Here is a 23,434-nt window from a genome sequence, read left to right as displayed (position 1 = left end):
CAAATAATGAATGATTATATACAAATTAAAAATGGTAAAAGATTAATTGAAAATAAATTTAAAAAACCATGGTTTGACAGAGATTGCTATAAGATGAAAAAGATGAAGCAAACAAAACTAAAAATATTTCGAGAAGATTCAAGTAATGTAAATCTTAATGACTACAAAAAACTCAAGATAACCTATAATAACTTACTTAAAGCAAAAAAGAAAAAATATCTTACAAAACTTGAAACAACATTATTAAAAAATAGTAATAATAGTAAAACATTTTGGTCAATAGTAAAAAAATTTCAATTCAAAATTAACTTATGTGATGATAACTCAATAATATGTTATGAAACATGGAAAAAATTTTATCAATGCTTTTCAGTTACTCAAGTAATACCGATAGTAACATCTAACTGTGACTTTAACAATGAATGTCTTATCGCAAATTTTACAATTAAAGAACTTGAAGATACTATAAATAAAACTCGCAATAACACATCACCAGGAAGTGATCTTATACCATTCAGATTCTTAAAAATGTTATCAACTCAAGCACGAATGAAATTATTACACCTGTTTAACTGCATGTACAAAGCAATCAATTACCCAGATTCCTGGAATTCAGTAATACTTGCAATGATACATAAAAAAGGTGATAGACTTTCTCCAAATAACTATAGACCGATAGCATTATCATCAACCATAAGAAAGTGTTTTACCTCATTATTAGCTGCAAGATTTCAATACTGGACCAAATTAACATATATCGACGCTCAATTTCAATATGCCTTCTTAAAAAACAAAGGAACAGAACCAGTTATTTTTTTACTATCATCCATAATGCAACTCCATTTGAATAAAAACATAGGAAAGTATATGTTGCATTTATAGATATTCAAAAAGCATTTGACTCTGTCTTTGTTCCACTACTGGTATATAAACTAAAAATGAAAGGAGCCGGAAATCAATTCGCATCTACAATATCTAAATTATTCTCAACTTATAATGTCAAAATCAAACAGGGCAACTCTGTTTCACCATCACTAGTAATATCACGTGGAGTACTTCAAGGTGACCCTCTTTCACCATACCTGTTCAACTTTTATTTATCTGAAATCGACCAAATCTTCCAAGACTGTGCTGATGGAATTGAACTAAATAATAGGAACTTCCACTAAGTATTATATGCAGATGACTTAGCAATTTTTGCTCCAACGAAGATAGCATTACAAAGAAAAATTAATCATCTAAGCTCTTATCTAAATACAATTCACTTAACAATAAACCCTATTAAAACTAAAGTACTTGTATTCCGCAATAATAGTAAAATCTCCAAAAAAGAATCAATGATATATCTGGACAAACAGTTGTTACAAGTGGCAAATGAAAACAATTTCCTAGGTGTTATTTTTTATTGGAATTATATGTTCAAAGACCATGTTTCGTACTTAAACAACAAAGTAAAAACTGCTATAGATAATTTACTAAACTTATATTTGAATTTAAAAACCTCAAACTTATCATTGCATATGAAATTATATAACTCAATAATTAATCCAATCATATATTATGCATCCCCAATCTGGGTCTCGATTATTTATAAAAATTAGAAACCTTCCATGTTTATTTTCTCTGCAAATTACTCCATCTGGAAAGAACTGTCCCAGGATACGCAATTCGCCATGAAACTAACCGTATATGCTCTTTTCCTTTGTTTATGAAACGAATAATTAAATTTTATTACTGGTTAAAATTCAAATGTGACAGTAATTATTACTTTTCTACATCAAGTATTAATCAAATGTAGTAAGAAGTCAACCACAATGCACCTCTGGCAATCCAAACTAAATAAAATACTAAATTCCTTTGGAATATCTGACTTACTATTCAAAGATAATATTCAAGACTGGAAATTTGGTTATACTATGTTAATGGAATCAGCGATTGACTAGTCTATAAATATGGATCAAAATAGTTTAAATCAAAATACCTATCACCCTTGGTACCTAAAAATATTACAAATACCTTCATCACAACCTTATATGATAAATTCAATTAACTTTAATGTGAAAAGACTGATTGCACAATTACGCTTAAATAAATACTTGTTATATATTAATAATACTTATATTGACCTATCAAACAATCTTTGTCCATGGTGTAAAACCAATGACTTTTCAATTGATCACTTATTTCAAAAATGTCAAAGTCTTTCAAAAATACATGAAACTTTTAAAATGTGAAACTTTTAACATCTCCCAAATACTCCAAAACAACTCATCTCAAGATTATAGAAATACTTTAAATAGTCTGAATAAAAAAAAGATCTCTACAATCTGTATAACTTTTTCACTAAAATCACAAAAATGTTGTAAATCTATGCCAGTATATTAAACATTACCAATATTGTACATCTGACTATTAATGTAAATAATATTATTGTAACTATCAAATTGTTTAATACTAATATCTTATATATTTCGTAAATATTGTAAAAATTTTATATCATCTCTTTGTATAACCCCCTGCAACAGGGACACTTCCCTTTATGCTAATAAAGATTATTATTATTATTATTATTAAAATTTATTATATTTATTAAAGAAAATTGTAAATGTATATACATTGAAGTGCCAGAAACTGGGTTAGTCTATCCCATTCATAAAACATAGCATTACTCCTTTCTCATAAGAGAGTGAGTGAGTATGTGTGTGTGTGTGTGAGTATACAAAGTGTACATAGTGAGATCTGTGAAAGCGTAAAAAATGATTGCACAGTGAGAATGGCAATTTATCATATTTAAGCAAATTTCAACATATGACAGCAGGTGCTCATGAATGAAATGGGTCATGGCATTTTGGAGAAACAGTCTGAATTTTCACATTCAACCATTTCATGGGTATACTCTGAATACAAGAATTCCAGTAAAACATTGAACTTAGAGAAACAGCTCAATTATTGCATTTTCTATTGAGAATCACTTCAAGCAACAGCAAAGTAACGTTGCAGTTTAATGTTGGAGCCTCTACTAACATCAGTGTAAGGACTGTACAAATATTATATGCATGATATGAGCTTTAATAGCTGATGATTAACCTGAATGCCATTGCTTACCTCACAACACAAAATCCTGTGCATCATTTGGGCTCAGGACCATTGCCCCTAGACACTGGAAGACTGAAAATGAGTAGCCTAGTCTGATGATTCTTTTCCAACTGATTCAGGCAAATGGAAAAATTTACATGTGAAAAACCCCATGAGTCAAAGTATGTAAACAAGGAACTGTACAGTCTGGTGGTGGCTTAGTAATGGTATAGAATGTGTTCAGCTGCCATAAATTAGGACCATTATACAGTTACATAAGTCTCTGACTGGTGAACATTACATTAATATTCGTTCAATTGTTACACCCATTCATGCCATGTATTCACTATGATCTGTTTGTCCTCTTTCAACATAAGGATGCACCAGTACATCTGCAATTTCCAAATTATGGTTTGAAGAATATTGATCGATACAGTCATGAACTGACCCTCTTGTTCACCAGTATGAGCATTATCAAGCACATCTAGAAAATCATCCATCACTCAATTCAAAGCAGTGATTCACTATCTATAAATATCACAGAATTGTGGACTGCTCTTCAGGAGACATTGTCAAGAGGATTCCTCAAAGTTTGTGGAGCTCATGCTCTATCATATTTTTTCCAGTTATATGGTCCAGAGATTCTCTGGACCTACCAGATATTAAACAGGTATCCTAGTTTTTATGGCAATTCAATGTATATATTTATTATGGTATATATCAAAGCTGCTTTATTTTTACCTGATGTTGGAAATACTTCCTCCAATTGAAAAAACAAACTGTCATCTCTATCTTGCATACCAAATAAAGCTTCTTCAATGTCTTGTAAGCCATTGTTAAGATCAAAATGAGATTCCTAGTTTAAATTTTTAAAAATTATACTCAAATTAGATGTAAAATCACTTAAATTTATAAAATTAAACAATCCTAATTTAATGATTTTAAACATAATAAACAAAATCATCCATAAAAGTCAAAATATGATTCATTATAAAGTAACAAAATGAAGTAAAGCAGCACTCTTGTTTTACAATGTAGGTACTTGTAGTAAGCGTATGATTTTTTTATATATTTTTTTATATCATTTGTATTAAATCACACATTAACTGCACTATTATACATTCACAAAATATGATTGTATGGAAATTTCTAACATTTCTCTACAAACTAAACAGATAATTATAAAACAAAATTACATATTACAATTATAGTTTAATGTAAATAAGTTAAAAATGCCAAAATCACAGTAGATAAATTTGAAACAAAAAACACTACAAAATTCTAAATTTCACAACAATGGTGAGCTAATTTCACTTTATGCAATTACCAATTTCATGAATGACAAAGTTTTGTCTACTTCACAAAATGAACAGTATTTCTAGATTTGGTATAATATAGACCAAAATATTAATGAAAATTGAGGACCTGATTGAGACTTAAACCCAGGTTCCTCATAACAGCAAAACAGTCTTAGATGAGTCAAGTCCGCATAAGTCGACACTCCAAGGGGAAGTGAAAATGTGTCAAGTTATCTGATATGATAACTAAAGTGAAGTTGAAAAAAAACCACAATAATACAATTAGGAAAATACAGTAGTGCAACGTATCTCTCTGCCCCAGGCACTAAAGTTGGTTTCTACTCCAAGTACCCCAGCAATTTCCATCGCCTTTTCTTTCAGTATCGATCCTGAAACAAAGATTCGATGAACGAATTTACTTAAGCCAATGTACAAGAGAATCTTTGACATTTTTGTACGGCGACTTTCTCTGGCGTTTGAGACAGCCACAATGAAAATCCAAGAAAAAGTTTCTTAATTTACTCTTTTCCTTCAGGATTCCCACCAATATTGTTTTTGAAAGGTTTTTTTGTTTTGCAAGTTCGACTTGCAAAATTTTCTTACATTCAAATTCAGAAACAAGTTCGTATTTTTCCTTCAGCATAAGTGTTGTTAGCTTTCGAACACTCATTTCTAAGAGAAATGTGAAACAAGTGCTACAAATAACACATGACGTGAGAAAATGCAAAATTGGATTCTGCTGCAACGTTGATATAGATTGTATATTTTCTTTTTGTTTATCTGTTATTATTTTATACAAAAAAATACATAAAATGTTAAGGCATTTTTTTAGTATGTATATATTAATAATTAATTCAACTACCCTCTTGAAAAAAAAAAAATGGATTCACACCACACTGTGTGGTGTGAACTCATTTTTTCAGGAGGGGAGTTGACTTATCAGACGTCTATACAAGTGTGGGACAGCAAAATTATGTCGATTTATCCAGTGGTGACGAGTTAAATGGTGTTGAGTAAACTCAGTTTTTTTAACATTAATGCCTGTGTAAATTGGCCAGGACCACAGAAAACTGACTACTTAACAGACAGTGTCAAGTTATACCTATGAAGACTTATGCGGACTTGACTGTATATATTTTTTAATAATAGCATTTTAAATTATTATTTTCTGATAAAGTAAAAATACTGTATGGTCTACAGTTATCGTATATTTCTGCAGATAAGACTATAGTTGAATCATAAAAGAAGGCCCCCAAAATTCAGGGGTCGTCTTATAGGACAGATACGAAAAAAAATTAAGATTGAAATTTATATAAATTAAAAAACCATTGTAAAAAAACAGACGAATCTTAATTATTTACTAATAGAGAGTAGGATATTTCCACAAAATAGAATAGCCCATAGTTTTTGTGAATAGTCAATGTCATTACCAAAATGCCCAAATCAGTGCAAATGTTTGCAACAATAGCAAGGCAGTGCTGCCAGATGCAAAAAAATAAAATTTTTTCATTTGAAAAATTACGAATAGGACAATTTCTTATATGCTATACGGTATTATTATCCAGATGATGATCAATGATCTGAACTAAATTCATAGGCCATTGATAGCTTGGGGGTCGTCTTATAGGACAAATATATGCTAAAACTATAAAACTGATGAAAATTTATACCTCATCTTATCTGTGGAAATATACAGTATATTCATTTACATCTATTGTATTTGTAGGTTTTTCTAATTTTTACAATACATAAATGATCTTCAACTATTTTTATCAAACATCATAATCATCATGATAAATATAAATATGAAGTAAAATCTATTTAATTTCATCTTATTTATATTAATTAAACATATATTTATGACAATTTATTTTATATTATTTGCTCTTCTTTGTCTGGAACAATTTAAACTCATTTTGAATGGACCAATACATTTATTTTTGAGAATAATTTTTTCACTATTTTGTTGCAACCAAAGAACAAAAAAAAAAAAACTTTATTTTCAAATTTTGCAACAATTAAAATTTTTGTTTATTAGGTAACAGTATTATTCATTTATCCTTATCAATGCCTTTGTTTGGTATTATTATTAGGATTTTATTATTCAGAATAAAGTTATAAAGCTTTTAATTTGTACATTTGACATGGCAATAATTGCTGAATTTTTGGGTGGTCCAAACATTATTTCTCCAATCACTTCATTTCTCATAAAGAAAACATTCCAAATTAAACACCAGAAAGTTTTGATTTTTCTATAATATTTATTTTTAAATCTAGGTAATTGATTTTTGACAACTATGTGACTTTAAAAAAATAAGTCTCACAAAAATAATAGTCCAATCTCACAAAACTAATTGTTTAATCTTAAAAAAAATTTCTGAGTACAATAAAACAATGACACTGTAATTTGACTGACTTCTAACCAAGAGGATAATGAAGTAATAAAATACTATGCAGTTCGTTCTTTAGAAATGGATGTGGCTCCATACTCTCCTCATATCCTCCTGGAAAAGTATAAAGTTTTACCTTGATCTCAAAAGAAAACCTATCAACCTTCAACTATAAACAGACCCAATGTCAATCAGTGGAAGTTGAGATACAGTGGGTGATCGGACAACGAAAAAATCGGATAACGAACACTTTCGCGAAAGATTTTTATGTTCAGACAACGAACACATGATCGGATAACGAACATCCCACAGAACAAACAAGAAGAAGCGACGTAAAATAACGAATACCAACTGGACTTTCCTTGTCTTCAGGCAACAATTCGAAACTTTTTGGAGTGTGGGAGATGTCAACATCGATGCTCAAGCCGGTATATACCGATCGGATAGTATTCCTCCGAACTTTAAAATTCTCCCTTATAATTCCAGCCTATTATTTTTATGACAAAATAATTCTTTTATGTATTCGCGAGACTGTCGGGTAGGCACTCATTAAGTTTTGCGTCTGTTTTTTTTTTCGAAAGGTGAGAGTATAATAGCAAAGGTAGAGAGTGGGCAGAAGATGCTTAATGTTGCTGGGCAGTATGGCGTGAACAGGTCTACAGTAGGCCGCAGTTCATTTTTTTAAGAAAAATACTATATAATCAAGAAGACTCAAGCAGCTAAAGGAGTAACAAAAATCACATCTGAGAAATAAAGAACATCGAAGAGTTCATAATGGAACCTGAAACGGATCTGACGACAGAAGAACGCCAAGAACTCTTGAATGAAGAACACCAAGAAACTCGGCGAGATATGTTTTCTTCTGAAAATGCGGACTTATGCCGATATCTGCTATTAAAGATCTTGTAAAGAAGTGGGATGATGTCAGAACAACGGTCTTAAAATGGCATCCAAACCAGGTTGAGGCTTGGGGATTTCTACAATTGCAATGCTATTAATTACTTACGAAAAATCCTGAAGAAGAGAGAAAAGCAATCGACATTAGACAGATTCTTTAACCCTTTCAAACTGAAAAAACATGACTTATTAGTCATGTTTCTTCAGTTTAACGCAAGACTGTGTACGTATGTATTTTTATTATTACATATAAATAAACGTAGTAAGAAAGTATAGCCTATATTTTTTATTTTGGGGGAGTCTCCAGAACGAATTAATCAAATTCCCATTAAAACCTATGGTAAATCGATAATCGGTTAACGAACAATTCGGATAGCGAACAAAGTCTTGGAATGGATTATGTTCGTTAACCGATCACCCACTGTAATTTATAGCAAGTTGAAATTTAATGTTTATTTTTCTGCATCTTTGAATCAAGTTACAAGAAAATAAATATCAAAAATGCATTTCCCTCTATCTACAAGTATTTTACATTGTTAGAAAGTAGACAAAGTAGAGAAATTAAAGATGTCATTATAGTTTTTGATGCACTGCTGACAATTTCACAATTTTAGAATATAAACTGCTGTCTGCATGATGCCACATAACTAAACTAGTCTGTCTGATTCAAAAAACTACTCCAGAGATAAGGATTAATAATGAAATTTATATATAGTTAATTTCATTATTAATCCTTATCTCTGGAGTTAACTATATATAAACATTTATTTATTTTCAATTTTATGGAAATTACCTCATCTTCTTCTTCGTCTTCATCTTCAGCATCATCATCACCATCTTCCTGATCATCATCTTGTTCTGCTTCATCTTCACTACGACTATGACCAGATTCTGAATTACTGTCTGAATCACTGCTCTGCTGATGATCATCTTCACCTAAATAATTCAATATACTGTTTTAGAAGCAATATAATATTACTCAATAATTAAATTTTATATACAGTGTAGTGCTCAAAGTATGCAAAAGTCACATTCTAAATTGATTACACACTTTAAATTTTGATTGACAAAAAACTTAACCAATTAAACAAATGGCAACTATCACAGTTGTATTACAAGTGCATGAAAAAAAGAGAACAGTAGTTGGAAATGAAGAGCTAATTCCAACAGATGAAAATAAGGAAACACTTATAAATGCTGAACTAAAGCTAAATGAATGTTTTTAATGACCGATTGAAAAGACATAGTTTATGTTAAATGATGTTTAACAGCTGAATGGCATCTGGATGTTGGCTGACTGAATGAACCACAGTTTAAAATGCATTGCAAAGACAGCAATTCTCTCTTTCTGAATGCCGTCTAAACGAACCTTGTCAAAATGTTGGCTCTTACTTTCTTCACCATTACTCCCATCTTTTAGAAGTCATTCAGCCAATCGAGTTATTCGTTTGTGACATCAGAAAAAACTCCAATAAGGTCGCAAGCTATATTCTGAAGCTTCCAAAACAAAATCTTAACGCCACGAACACAGTTGTTTGGCAGTTAATGACAAAATACAAACAAATCTAGATTTAGAAAATTTATATCTAATTCAAAATTCTTCAGATTATTTTTAAAGAATTATTCCGACATTGTATTATTCTCTCCCTTCGTAACTGTTCAGATGAATAATTTTAACTACTTTATTATTACATTTTTTTTATTTCTTTAAAAAAATTTTGGTAATTACTAAAATTGTCTCGTTTAACAAAACATTTGACCAGAGGATTAACAATAATGACCTGAAATGTATTAATGTTTTATAACTGACATGCTACTTGTAAATAAATGCATCTGATTTAAATTAATTGTATTTTTAAATCTTCACCCATTTGAATATCAGAATTGGAACATTTAAAACAAATTTTAAAGTGGACTTCGAATTCACATTTGAGTTATAAATAAACACTTGGCTTTATTTCCATCAACTATAAATGATGGAAATAAAGCCAAGTGTTTATTTATAACTCAAATGTGAGTTCGAAGTCCAATATATTCTCAAACACAGTTTCAAAAACAACATAGATAAATTTTAAAGTATTTAATTATATTACTTTCTATCCAAGCAATTGAAAATGAATAATTTTGTCAATTCATACCATTTACAACATTTATCAAAGGAATGATATTCACTTTTATCTAAACTTTTCCACAAACAAAACTTCCACTTGAATTAAAACGTCGCCTAAACATGTTGTCGAGTGAGTGTAGAAAGTAAGTTTCTAAATGCTGTCTGAACTGCAAATTACCAGTTTCTAAATGCTGTCTGAACTGTAGAAACAAGAATTGCCATCTCTGCAAATGCAATTTTTCTAAACTGCAGTCATCTAAATAAAGGGTGCCCAACTTTTGTGTACATAAGATCTACTTTTTATCTTAAAAACGTGTTGCAATTGACTTGTTATAATAGGCATAGTCTAAGTGGCAAGAAGGAGGTGTGAAATACATACTATGTTTAGATAGGTAAGAAAAGCCACAATTTAATTTAAAACATGAAGAAAACACATTTACATTTTAAACAGAAGAAAAATTGAAATTCAATGTTGTCATTTTTGGGATCACCACTTCACCCTTCCTCTCTCTACAGTGTCCTGATTTACTCTCTCTGTCCCTCTTCCCGCCTTTTTTTTTCGGTTTTACGACCCTTTGTCTACATTTCTTATTCCTCCTTTACAACTGTACGCAAATGGATTGCACATGGACTGACAAAACCACATCTGAGGAAGGATGCAAAGGTCCAATATCACTACAGTTGCGTTTGCGCGTTACGTTCATGCGTTGCGTATGGTTACAAGTGTAACACATTAAGTCAAGACATTGCAAGCGATCAACGAAAATTGGCTTCGCGATCAACTTGTTGGCCACCCCTGATCTAGATAATCTCTAAATATCGTTGGTGTCTAAATATTGTCTCTGCAACTGGCCCTACGAGTTTGTAAATAAAAACCTTAATGTAAACTTACAAACAAAAGCTAGTTAAGGAAAGTTTTTAGTGGATTTGTCAGTGGTTGCATTGATCTCAGAAGCCAGTACACTAGAACAATAGTCAAAGGATTGGAATTTCAAACAATCAGTATTGACAAAAAATTACACATGGTATGTAAGATTTTCCATTAATGGTGAAAGAGCTGTTTGACGCAGTTTTGTCATCAAAATCCTGGGCCAGGCCATAAGGATGCCTGCCATGGAGTGGCTTTCGAGCCCATGATTGCTTAATGGTGTCTATGCTTTTTATATATTGTGTTGTATCCGTATGATGTGAGTGTAAGTTTAATGGTGTGTTATTTGAGTCTGCTAGAGTTACTGCTTTATGTAACTGTGATGTTTCTTGTTTCCCGTAAAAAAACTCTCACAGTGACTGTAGTTGTTTTTAGTGAAGGTTAACTATGTCAATCAGGCCACATCCGCCATCTTTACGTGGAAGGGTTAATCTTTCTATGGCAGATTTAGGGTGATGTTGTTTATGCTTAGTAAGCATTATTCTTGTTTTCCTTTGAAGTTGCTCGAGATCTGTGTGAGTTCAATGTATAACTCCAAAAGAGTATGTGAGTACTGGGATGACATATGTGTTTATTGTTTTAACTGTGTGTTTTGCATTTAACTGTGTTCTGAGGATAGCATTTAACCTACTTTGGTATTCTTTAATTAATCTTTGCTTTATTTGTGTATGTTCTGTTAGTTTGGCCTGTTGGAATCCTAAATACTTGTAGAACTTGCTCTCTTCCATGGATTCAATAACGTCCCCATTTCCAACAGTGGCACACCAACAGATGTTGGTGTGCCACTGTGCTGTGTATCAGTGTTTGTTTTGGTACTGATTTGTCTGTAGAAAAGTTTTTCATTGTTTATTTTGTTGTTTTCGTAGTGTACATGTTTTGTATCATTTGATTCTACATGCTTTGGCTGCGAGTTTTTGTTTTAGTGTATCGATGTATTCTGTAATGTGCGTGTTGTGATGTTCATGTTTTGTGTGTGTTTTGATTTTCTTGAAAATGTTTTTTAGTTGTTTCTTTAATTTGGGTGTTATGTTGTTTTTAGTGTATTGTGTCAGCCTGCCTATAATTGCTCTCTAATGCCATTTATTTGTGTTTCTATTCTTTTCTGCCAGGCAGGCTTGTGATAGAACTGTGTTTTGTGTATGTCTGTCTGTGATTGTATTTTCAGATCATGCTGTGTTACTACTGTGACTGCCCCAACATAATGTATGAATGTCTGAGAGTGTAGAAATTAAATGGATGTAGTGTGGTAGTCAGTGAGTGTTTACATAACGTAGTGTTTTCCCCACTACCTTTGAAGTGTTGATTTTCGGTATTCGTGGTCTTTGTATGGGATCTGTGCCTGTATATTTAGTGAATGTTTCCTGAAATATAAGTGAGAGCGTATTAACTAATTCTATGTCTACATTATCANTTATAAGTAATTACTTTTCGAATATTGTATGTTGTCTACACATCTTTGCAAGTGTTCTCTAATACGTTGCATGGCTTTCTGCAACATTTGAGGGGAATTTGTTGCCACTTCATTCCTGATCTGCTTCAACTCTACCAGTCTTTCAGTTGTTAGTGTGACTCATTTTGTCGAAACTACATATTCTGGTATTCAACAACACAATGCACAACTCTGGTTTAAGAAAGTTGTGAAAGTAGTGATTTCACAACTTTCAGTGTATATTTCAGTGTAGTGAACTGAATTTACTGCTAGCTCTGCTTCGATCTTTGAAGAAATAGACCAATTATGCTAAAAGTTGCTATACCACACAAAGCAATAAACCTAATACTGGATAATAGTTGCTCATGTCACTAATGAGTATCCATTAAAATAAAATGTATTTTCATTATTTTACACTAATTTTGATTGTTACTAAATAGCTTTGAGTTAAACAACATGTATACTCAAAGGCACTTTCCTCATGCCTGTAGTTTGTCACAGCTGTGCTTAAAAACAGATTATTTTGTTGCGTCCTGTATTAAATACAAATGTTAAATAGCTAGTTGATTTCATTTATTATTCATTCAATTACATCCATAAAATTCTAATACAAAATGAAGAATAGTTAGTTTTTCAGTGAGATGTTTAGTGAATTTTATTGATATTTTTATGCGCTGATTGCACTTAAAGGATGTTGAATTGATTTTAATTGTTCATTATTTAATATGGAACATAGAAATCAAAGTATTAGATACATGTTTACTTGATGATTATCTGTATTTTACATTTAAATTTTGAGTTTGTCTAAAAGAGAGTATGTTGTACCTACGACAAAATACAATGAAAGTTAATCAGAAATTTTTATAGTATCCATAAATTGAAGGAAAAATTATAATATATACAGAGTACTTAATGGAATTGATACTAGTTTTGGAAATTATTACTGGTTTACTATTTTCATTATATCCTCTGTTTTGCTGTGAGATATTTGTCCGTATGAAAGAATCTTAGTTTTGTTTCACCAGCCATATTTATAATATGGCTGGTGAAACAAATATATTAGTAAATTTGATATTTTCATTTGGGTGAAATGTCTTAACTCGTTTCTTCAAAATGAGAACAGCTAGATGCTAAATCTGTGTTATGTGGAGAATGATCCAATGTTTTCCAAAATAGTATGTTTTTCAGCAAATTTGAATTTCTGTATGGTTGTCATGGAGGTATTCATAGTCTTAACTCTTTGGATTTCCATATTGGATTTGGATGTAATATGCTTCCATTCACAGGATTCTGAATATAGTCTCTACTGGTAACTTTCAACTGTGTTCACAATTTCAATGCATTGGACATTTAGAATAGTACAATTTCTGATAAACTTATGTAATCATATCTCTGGATAAAATGAAGAGACATAAAATTGAAATGATTTGTTAATCAGATTTAATGTATCATTTATGTATGTATGTATGTATGAATGCTTTTTTTTAGTATTTTTTGTTATATAAAAATTATGAAACTTTTGATTTAAAAATCTGTATTTATGAATTATAGCTTCTTTTAATGTGTCATGTTTTAAATGATGATAGTAAAAATTATTTAATAAAATTCATTATCATCATTCAAAACATGACACATTAAAAGAAGGTATAATTCATAAATACAGATTTTTAAATCAAAAGTTTCATAATTTTTATATAACAAAAAATACTAAAAAAAAAGCATTCATACATACATACATACATAAATGATACATTAAATCTGATTAACAAATCATTTCAATTTTATGTCTCTTCATTTTATCCAGAGATATGATTACATAAGTTTATCAGAAATTGTACTATTCTAAATGTCCAATGCATTGAAATTGTGAACACAGTTGAAAGTTACCAGTAGAGACTATATTCAGAATCCTGTGAATGGAAGCATATTACATCCAAATCCAATATGGAAATCCAAAGAGTTAAGACTATGAATACCTCCATGACAACCATACAGAAATTCAAATTTGCTGAAAAACATACTATTTTGGAAAACATTGGATCATTCTCCACATAACACAGATTTAGCATCTAGCTGTTCTCATTTTGAAGAAACGAGTTAAGACATTTCACCCAAATGAAAATATCAAATTTACTAATATATTTGTTTCACCAGCCATATTATAAATATGGCTGGTGAAACAAAACTAAGATTCTTTCATACGGACAAATATCTCACAGCAAAACAGAGGATATAATGAAAATAGTAAACCAGTAATAATTTCCAAAACTAGTATCAATTCCATTAAGTACTCTGTATATATTATAATTTTTCCTTCAATTTATGGATACTATAAAAATTTCTGATTAACTTTCATTGTATTTTGTCGTAGGTACAACATACTCTCTTTTAGACAAACTCAAAATTTAAATGTAAAATACAGATAATCATCAAGTAAACATGTATCTAATACTTTGATTTCTATGTTCCATATTAAATAATGAACAATTAAAATCAATTCAACATCCTTTAAGTGCAATCAGCGCATAAAAATATCAATAAAATTCACTAAACATCTCACTGAAAAACTAACTATTCTTCATTTTGTATTAGAATTTTATGGATGTAATTGAATGAATAATAAATGAAATCAACTAGCTATTTAACATTTGTATTTAATACAGGACGCAACAAAATAATCTGTTTTTAAGCACAGCTGTGACAAACTACAGGCATGAGGAAAGTGCCTTTGAGTATACATGTTGTTTAACTCAAAGCTATTTAGTAACAATCAAAATTAGTGTAAAATAATGAAAATACATTTTATTTTAATGGATACTCATTAGTGACATGAGCAACTATTATCCAGTATTAGGTTTATTGCTTTGTGTGGTATAGCAACTTTTAGCATAATTGGTCTATTTCTTCAAAGATCGAAGCAGAGCTAGCAGTAAATTCAGTTCACTACACTGAAATATACACTGAAAGTTGTGAAATCACTACTTTCACAACTTTCTTAAACCAGAGTTGTGCATTGTGTTGTTGAATACCAGAATATGTAGTTTCGACAAAATGAGTCACACTAACAACTGAAAGACTGGTAGAGTTGAAGCAGATCAGGAATGAAGTGGCAACAAATTCCCCTCAAATGTTGCAGAAAGCCATGCAACGTATTAGAGAACACTTGCAAAGATGTGTAGACAACATACAATATTCGAAAAGTAATTACTTATAAATCCTACATTAAATGTTTTGAGGTTAAGTGCAGAATAATAATTTAGTATATACTTGTATGTTATTTTCATTTAAAAACCAGGATAATCTGCCACATTCTGTATTTTAAAAACATTTATTTAATACAGAAAGAAAATGACAGAATTTACAATATTAATTCTTTTAATTTAATTATTTGCAATAAACAAAATGAAATTACCCTGTGTGTGATCTTCTTCAAATTCACTTTCATGCTGACTAATCATTTGTGAATCATGATGGTCATCCATATCAGTTTCAACACTTATAACAAGTTCTTCATGTTCACCAGACTGATTTCTTTCATCTAAATAGAAATTATTAGGTTTTTATGTTGTAATTAAAACATTACTATAAAATTAATATTTTGAATTGTAATTGTTTTACAACTAACTTCATAAATTAATTACCAGATCTGATTTCAATAAAACAAAAAATCAAATGAAAGTCACAACAATAAACATTAAAATGAACTGCATCTGAACTAAGAAATACAATATACCAAAAAAACAAATTTCTTGAAATCACAACTCTAGCACATTTAATTTGCTGTGCTAGTATTTTGAATCCAAAAGATATTTATTTTTAACTTCAGTTTTATAAATTATGCTTCATTACAGTTCATTTCTCATTTCATTCTGATAGTCTGGAAGTAAAAATTATTTGAATTCAATCACATTTCTTTAAAAAATGTTTGTATAAAAAAATTTATTAAACATTTTTCAGAAGGAAATGTAATTCTTAAGCATCAATAACAAATAAAAGCATAGTATTAAGTATTTAAATTAATATAAAACTTTATTGGCTTTATAATCAAGATAAATGCTTTGAACAAGAAGCTTTTGTGTTTAGGGCTATTGGCTCCCCAAGTTTTGTTCGAATCAGAGGACCACCAGTGGACAAGTCATTCTGTTCCCTGAACACTGGTAGTTCAGTTGTGGGTTTGCACTTCGCCAGGATGGACTGGACACAGAGTTTTCCAGACTTTCTCAACACCTTTTAACACCTAAATAAAAGCCAGTTACCCTTAAAATACCTCTTGAAAGGCATCCCACCTAGGCAGATCGCACAAGTTTTGTGTTGCCATAACTAATAAAACAAACATCAAATCAGAGACCAAACATCTGGTCCTGTTGATGTAAGGGGGCAGCTTAACATGTTACTTTTGCTTTCCAAATGCCAAACTGATAAGGCTACCAATACCTGCATTAATTACCAAGTAAAACTGGTGGTGGAAATGGCAAAAAAAATTAAAACTGGCAAATGCTTGGCAATATTTTTAAATTTTTCTGAGCAACCTCTACATTAGTCTTCTGCTTTATTATTGTTAGTTTTTTATTTTATATTTTTTTTTTGTGCTTTGTCTTAGCCATTCAATAGCGAGCTGTTATAAATAAATACAAAAATTAGGAACATTTTAGTGGTTTATGTAATAGATATAATTTTGTTTCTGTTTACAATCCAATGCTTAATGTTTTGTGATGTAATCTCTGTTGTTCTTATGACAAACCCCATATTTGTGACAAACCAGAAACTTCAACATAACCATAAGGGGTCTGATAGACCAAAGAACATTAATTTTAATCAAATGTAATTAAGTGAAACTAGCTAAACGTAAGACTAAAAATCTTATATATAAATGCTAGCTTTTTTGATTTCTTTAAAGCAACAGCGATTTAAATAAGATGTCAAATTTCTTAAGTGTATATTCAAAAACAAATGTATGTTCCCTTGCTACTGACAACATTATACAAAGCCAAATATATGGAACAAAAAAGCATGTACAAAATTGATTTTTAATTCTTTATATGAGAAGATCGAATATTACTTTTGATCTTACATAATCCATGCTTAGTAATACAGTAAAATTTAAATTATTAATTATTCTTAATAAGGCATTTTTAACCTTATTTCAACTGGTATAAGTTTCAAAAATAAAAATAAATCAGAACAACAAAACTAACAAAAAGGAAAATCATCTATTAGTATTTTGACAGTATTTGTTCTCTTAAAAAATAAACATCTTTCAGTATGATTTCTTTACAGCTACACACCAACTAATGCCGAATATTATCAGAAATATTATCAACGATTTCTTTATTTAATTTTATTTAATAATTAATATCTAATTCTATTGCTTATTTTTATTATCTTACTCGTTCCTGCTATTATCACTTCTCCAAGAATTTGATCATCTGGATGAGAATGACGTTCAAGCAATTCATCCATAATTCCATCAAGATCATCAGTTTCACTCTGAAAATAAATAAAAGATAAAAAATTTTATGCATACTTTTATTGTTAATACTTATCAGTATTGTTATTTAAAATTCAAATAATATTTTATATACACCAATATTAATTTCCTGTGATAAATTTATACATTCCAACTTAACAATACTTCATATGTCATAAACAAAAAATATTAAAATATTATTGCACTAGAGTACTAATTATTAGTGATGTAACGAATATTTGGTTACTATTCGGTATTCGGCCTATTTTTCGCTATTTGGTGAATACCGAATATTTAATCACTATTCGGCCGAATACCTAAAAACAGGAGTGAGAAATAACAAAACCACAGTGAATTAATCATTTTGGTATTTAGATTTAATGTTATCGGGTTAGTGTTGTTTGTTTATATTTGTTTATAACTTATAACATGTACAAAATAAAAAAGAAAATAATATTAGTCACATGTATTCACAATTTATAATTACAAGGATCAGCACACGTACACACCTATTTGTTCGAGAATCGTCACACATCTGAGGGTCTGACCCTACCTATCCTTCTTTTTTAAGCGCTTGTCTTTGCTCTTCCCTTTATCTTTCCTCTATCACTCTAGTCCACGTATGCCTATGCATACATCATTATACGTGCTCACCATACTTTCGATTTGTCACTTTTCCGTCGTAAATTTCCCATTTTACAATTACGTGACTCATAGCCTGGTGATAAAGGAGAAAAGAGACAGAACGTCAAATTAAGTCACAGTTATGATTTCACAGATTAGAGACAGCTTGGTAGCCCGAACGGTCCCAGGCTTTCGCCCATGCATGCTAAATGACTTTCATTACAAGCATTTAGCTTTCTGAAGTCTATGACAATAATTGTTTGGCATTGACGGCCACGAATTCTGCTCCAATAAGCTCGACTTGTTCGATTATGTTATCAACTCAATTTCATATTTATTTTCACATTTTTCACTTCACGGTCCTTCTCTGTTCTTTTTCCGTTATTTATACGTGTAGGTCATTTCATTGTTATCCACATTTGATATCATCATTTATCACATACTTCCATGACACTCTTGTCTGTCCACTACAACTGCCAAGAATTAACGCGATTGGCGAAGTGTAGTGACAGTGGGCCAATAGAGAACAGGATCCTTGCCATAATGCAATTTGCGCGCCAATTTTTGTACTGTGTTAATCAAGCCGAATAGTTTGGCGGAATATACTATTCGTTGCAACACTACTAATTATTATTTTATTACACAAGCAAATATAGCTGAGAGTTATGCAGAATTAAATTCCCATAAATGATTATATTAATTAATTTTTATAAACTATAAGGAAGTATAAATTTAATTTCTCTTAATAAGTTTCCCAAACTCATTAAATTAATAATAAATTGGCAAAAAATTTCATCATAAATTAACTTTTTGTTATGACAATCAAAATTATCATTAAAACTAATTTTTAAAAAAATGAATATCAATTATATTACAATTACAGTAAGTCAAATTTTATACAATACTGTTATGTATGGATGGTGAATGATTAGGTTAACCACTCCTAGTGCCATTAAATCAGACTCTTAAGCTGGGTATCAACATGAGCAATTTCACTATGTCAAACCAACATATAATCATATGACTTCTGCACAATTTGCACCGCGGACATCCACTTCACTTCATTTGTATGCTGTTTGGTCAAAAATATCAAACCATCTGATGATCTTTACTCATTGCTGATTGGCTGTATCAGATTTGTATAATGAAAAACTTTATTCTCACATTTAATTGTGCAATTTTAATGCTCATTTTTTTCTAGGGTGTAAAGGCATGAAGTCGTGTGTTCAACTCACCTCAAAAATTATTCATACAGATGCCAAACTAAGTCAGAAAACTGATTCTCCAGCTTATGACATTCTGAACATGGAAAACTACTGAATGTCAAACAGTACTATTCACTGTAGTGAACATTCTGGCTTGTGTTGTGCTTTTCTGTAGTGTACACAATACAGTGTAATAAAATTTTGCTCTATATATTCATATATATCAAACAAACAAAAATGACACATTTATCTTCTTACTGCAACAAAGTTTTTAAACACATTAACATTTCTATGTAGTCATTTATAATTATCAAGTATTCAGGTAATAATTTAAGATTACTTGGAATGGAAAACAAATTTAGTAAAATTTCCTTTTGTGTAGTACTTACTAACACAATGCCCTCACATATAAATATAATATGGTCTGGTTTGTAATTTTTTTTCATTTTGTTTTCATTTTTAGACTACCTTATTGACACCTGCTCACAAAGTGAGGACATGAAGAGTAACTGTGCAAAATTTGCATAAGTTCAAATAATTCAAAAAATTTCTATTAATGTTTGATTATTAGTACTATAGACTGCTTTGTTAGACATATCATACACTTGATTAACATAACAATGTTATCAAATTGTAAAATGTTTTAAAACAAATATGACAATTGTTGTTATATATACAAGACAATCGAGTAAATATCCTTCAAACATCTCTTAGCATTTTACTATGTCCTATTCACATCATACTTTACAGTAATTCACACAATTGCAATTACTTTTAAAATTTTTTACTTTGTAGGTAATTTTAAAAGTTATCTGCAAATAATAGTAAAAAAGTGACATCTACATTAACAATCGAAACACAGACATGATTTATCCTGTTTGATTTTGAGTTATTTTAAAACAACAATACAATCTTATAATACAAAATCATTAAATAAGTTATTACATACATAATAACTAAAATAATGGATTGTTTAGAAAGTAATTTCATTTTTTTTTACCACCAGAGGAATTAGTTGTATTTTTAACCACAAATTTCATTCTAAATTGTATTGTCATTATATAGTTTGACAGCTGACATTTCAAGGCTTATTTGTAAAAAATTTTGTTTAATTCTTTGAATTTTTTTTGGTGTGTCCTATAAAATATGGAAAATCAAAAGCAGCATTTTTTACATATTTTGTTTTTTAATCACCAAAAAGGTAAGAATGCTGTTCAAGCAAGAAAAAATTATCTGATGTGTATAGAGAAGGTGTGTTGAGAGAATGACAATGCCAAAACTGGTTCGCAAACTTTCATTCTGGCAATTTCAATACTGAAAATGCACCAAGTTCTGGAAGGCCAATTGAAGCTGATGAAGATAAAATATAAGTTTTGATTGAAGCAAACCACTGAATAACAACACAAGAAATCGCTAAGAGATTAAATTTGCTGAAGTCAACTGTTTATAATCACTTGAAAAAACTTGATTTCGTTTCAAAGCTCGAAATATGGGTTCCACATATTCTTAAAAGCAATTTCCTCCATCAATTGATATCTGTGATTTGCTTCTCAAACATCAAAAAAGTGAACCATTTTTGTAGCTAATTATAACTGGTAATGAAAAATGGATTGTTTGTAACAATGTTGAACACAAGCAATCACAGAGGAAAGGAAATGAGCCGGCTCAAAGCACTTCAAAAGCTGATATTCATATTAAAAAAAAGAGGTGATGCTCTCTGATGGAATTTTAAATGAACTTCTACCAGACAAGTCCACAATTGATTCAGAAGTGTACTGCCATCAACTAGACAAATTGAGTGATACCATCAAACAGAAAAGGCCAGAATTGAACAACAGAAAAGGTGTAGTATTTCACCATGATAATGCCAAATCTCACACAAGTTTGGTAACTAGTCAGAAGCTGTTACAGCTTGGATGGGATGTGCTACCACACCCACCATATTCGCCAGATCGGACAAGCTCTAATACTTTTTCTGGTCTTTACAAACTTTTTTAATTGGTAAAACATTTACTCTAAATGAGTATGTCAAAAATCACTTGGATCAGTTTTTTGCAAGCAAAAATCAGAACTTTTATGAGTGTTAAGTCATGCTACTACCAGAAAAATGGCAAAAGGTAATGGACCAAAATGGTCAATATATAATTCAATAAAACATTATAAAATTTTTTTCTATGGAAAAAAAAAAATTACTTTCCAAACAACCCAAAATGTAGATGAGGTTTAAAAAAAATTGTGTACAAAGTTAATCCCTAATTCTAGCAATAAAAAAAATAAATCAGTGAATATGACACTCATATAGTAGAGTAAGTAAAACACAAGTAACTTCATTTAATCTTAAAGAATTTTTTCATAAAAGACAAAGTTAAATTAAGGTATAAATTAAAATTATAATGAAACTTATTAATTTATTGGGTTGTTCAGAAAGTAAGTTCATTTTTTTTCTGTGGAAAAAAACAATATTTTTATAATAAATAATTTTATTGAATTATATATCGACCATTTTGGTCAAATACATGTTGTCATCGTTTCTGGTAGTAGCATAATTTCACATTAATAAAAGTTTTGATCATTGCATATGAAAAACTGATCCAAGTGATTTTTGACATTGTCATTTCAAATAAATGTCTTACAGTAAAAAAAATTTGTATAGACCAGAACAAGTAATAATCTGAGAGTGCTCGATCTGGCAAATATGGTTGGTGTGATAGCAGGTCCCATCTAAGTTATAACAGTTTCTGATGAGTTACCAAACTTGTGTGAAATTTGACATTATCGTGGTAAAACACTACACCTGTTTTGTTGATCAATTCTGGCAGCCTTTTCTATTTGATGATATTGTAAGATAGCAGAACTTCTTATATTAGAAATAGTCTTTAATAATAACGTTTCGTGAATTACGCAACAATTGTTGTTCTTAGCTACCTGAGAAAGTCTCCCGTTACATTTTCTCGAAAGCAACATGACGCTTTCTCGTGAACTATTAACCTCTGCACGGCCGAAAAGAGTTAGTCGCTGTCTTAGTCCTCGGAGAGGAAAGAAGTCGTCCTCCCTTCAATCATCATCCATCTAATCGTCACCGAATTAATCGTCGACCATAGGATAAACTTTTCTGTGTGTGTGTGTGTTAGTGCACGATCACCTGGATAACTAAAAATACCCCTCAGAACTGGATACATCCTGAGAAAACCCATAAGAAGAACTTGTTCTCCGATTCGACAAGACCAGACCGGGATCTATTACCAAAGGTATTTATCATCCCGCGAATCGTATGTGAACTCTCTCTCTCCGCAACAACACTTTATCCAATAGATTTTTAAATAAACCCTTGTTAATTGTTAAGTGTATCTGAGTCACTTCCAATGTTGTCTCTCGAATCGACATTACGAATCCGTCTGACCACGTACGGGACCGCTCGCTCGACGGCGTGACGTAATCGCCGTCTCGGTTTCCGTGTTTCGAGAAACACAGTGGTGTCAATCCTGACAGGGTACCAAAGAGGTGCCGACCCGAAAGGTCACAATCTATATATATAACCCATTCATTTCGTGTCCGTCCCGTAACCGTTTCATAACGGACACTAGAGGCGCCCCTATCGTGTGTCATATTTCAAACACCAAATTAAATTAACAATTTTAATTATTATTTAAATTAACAATATAAATTATTATTATTCATTTGGCCAATAAATTATTATTTGGTCAATATAACAATATAAATAATTCAGTATATTTGTAATAGGAATTTATTATTTCAGGGGCTTATATCTCGCGAAGGGTCGCGAGTAGGGGTATGGTTCCTTTGACTTTATTGTTCGCACAGGGGGCTACAGTTTGGGGGATTGCCACCTCTTCATTCGGAGGGTAAATCTTACCATTCAGACTTTTACAGAGCTGTAGAGCATGTTGATAGGAACAAAAAAGTCAAAGGAACCTTGCCTCATGGAAATTTGTAAAGAATGCCCACTAGGGGGCGTCCCTGGCTACTAGTATTACTAGATTTGTTTACTTG

At 30.6% G+C, this 23,434-nt stretch overlaps 1 protein-coding gene across 1 annotated transcript in view; it reads right to left on the bottom strand.

Annotated features, from left to right (window-relative positions):
* The window catches only part of LOC111629756 (E3 ubiquitin-protein ligase HUWE1-like), a 111,868-nt gene that overhangs the window by 79,319 nt on the left and 9,115 nt on the right, over positions 1-23,434 (bottom strand). The window contains exons 10-13 of the mRNA XM_023373665.1: positions 17,515-17,614; positions 15,540-15,665; positions 8,454-8,596; positions 3,817-3,931 (exon numbers count right to left, since the gene is read on the bottom strand). Coding sequence (XP_023229433.1) covers positions 3,817-3,931; positions 8,454-8,596; positions 15,540-15,665; positions 17,515-17,614 — 484 coding nt within the window. The remainder of the gene's footprint in view (positions 1-3,816; positions 3,932-8,453; positions 8,597-15,539; positions 15,666-17,514; positions 17,615-23,434) is intronic.

The sequence above is a fragment of the Centruroides sculpturatus genome, unplaced genomic scaffold (assembly GCF_000671375.1).
Source record: "Centruroides sculpturatus isolate CEXI.00-Female unplaced genomic scaffold, Cexi_2.0 scaffold541, whole genome shotgun sequence".
In the NCBI taxonomy this organism is placed as follows: domain Eukaryota; kingdom Metazoa; phylum Arthropoda; class Arachnida; order Scorpiones; family Buthidae; genus Centruroides; species Centruroides sculpturatus.
The sequence above is the reverse complement of the archived record's forward strand: the minus strand, read 5'-3'. Positions and strand labels throughout refer to the sequence as shown.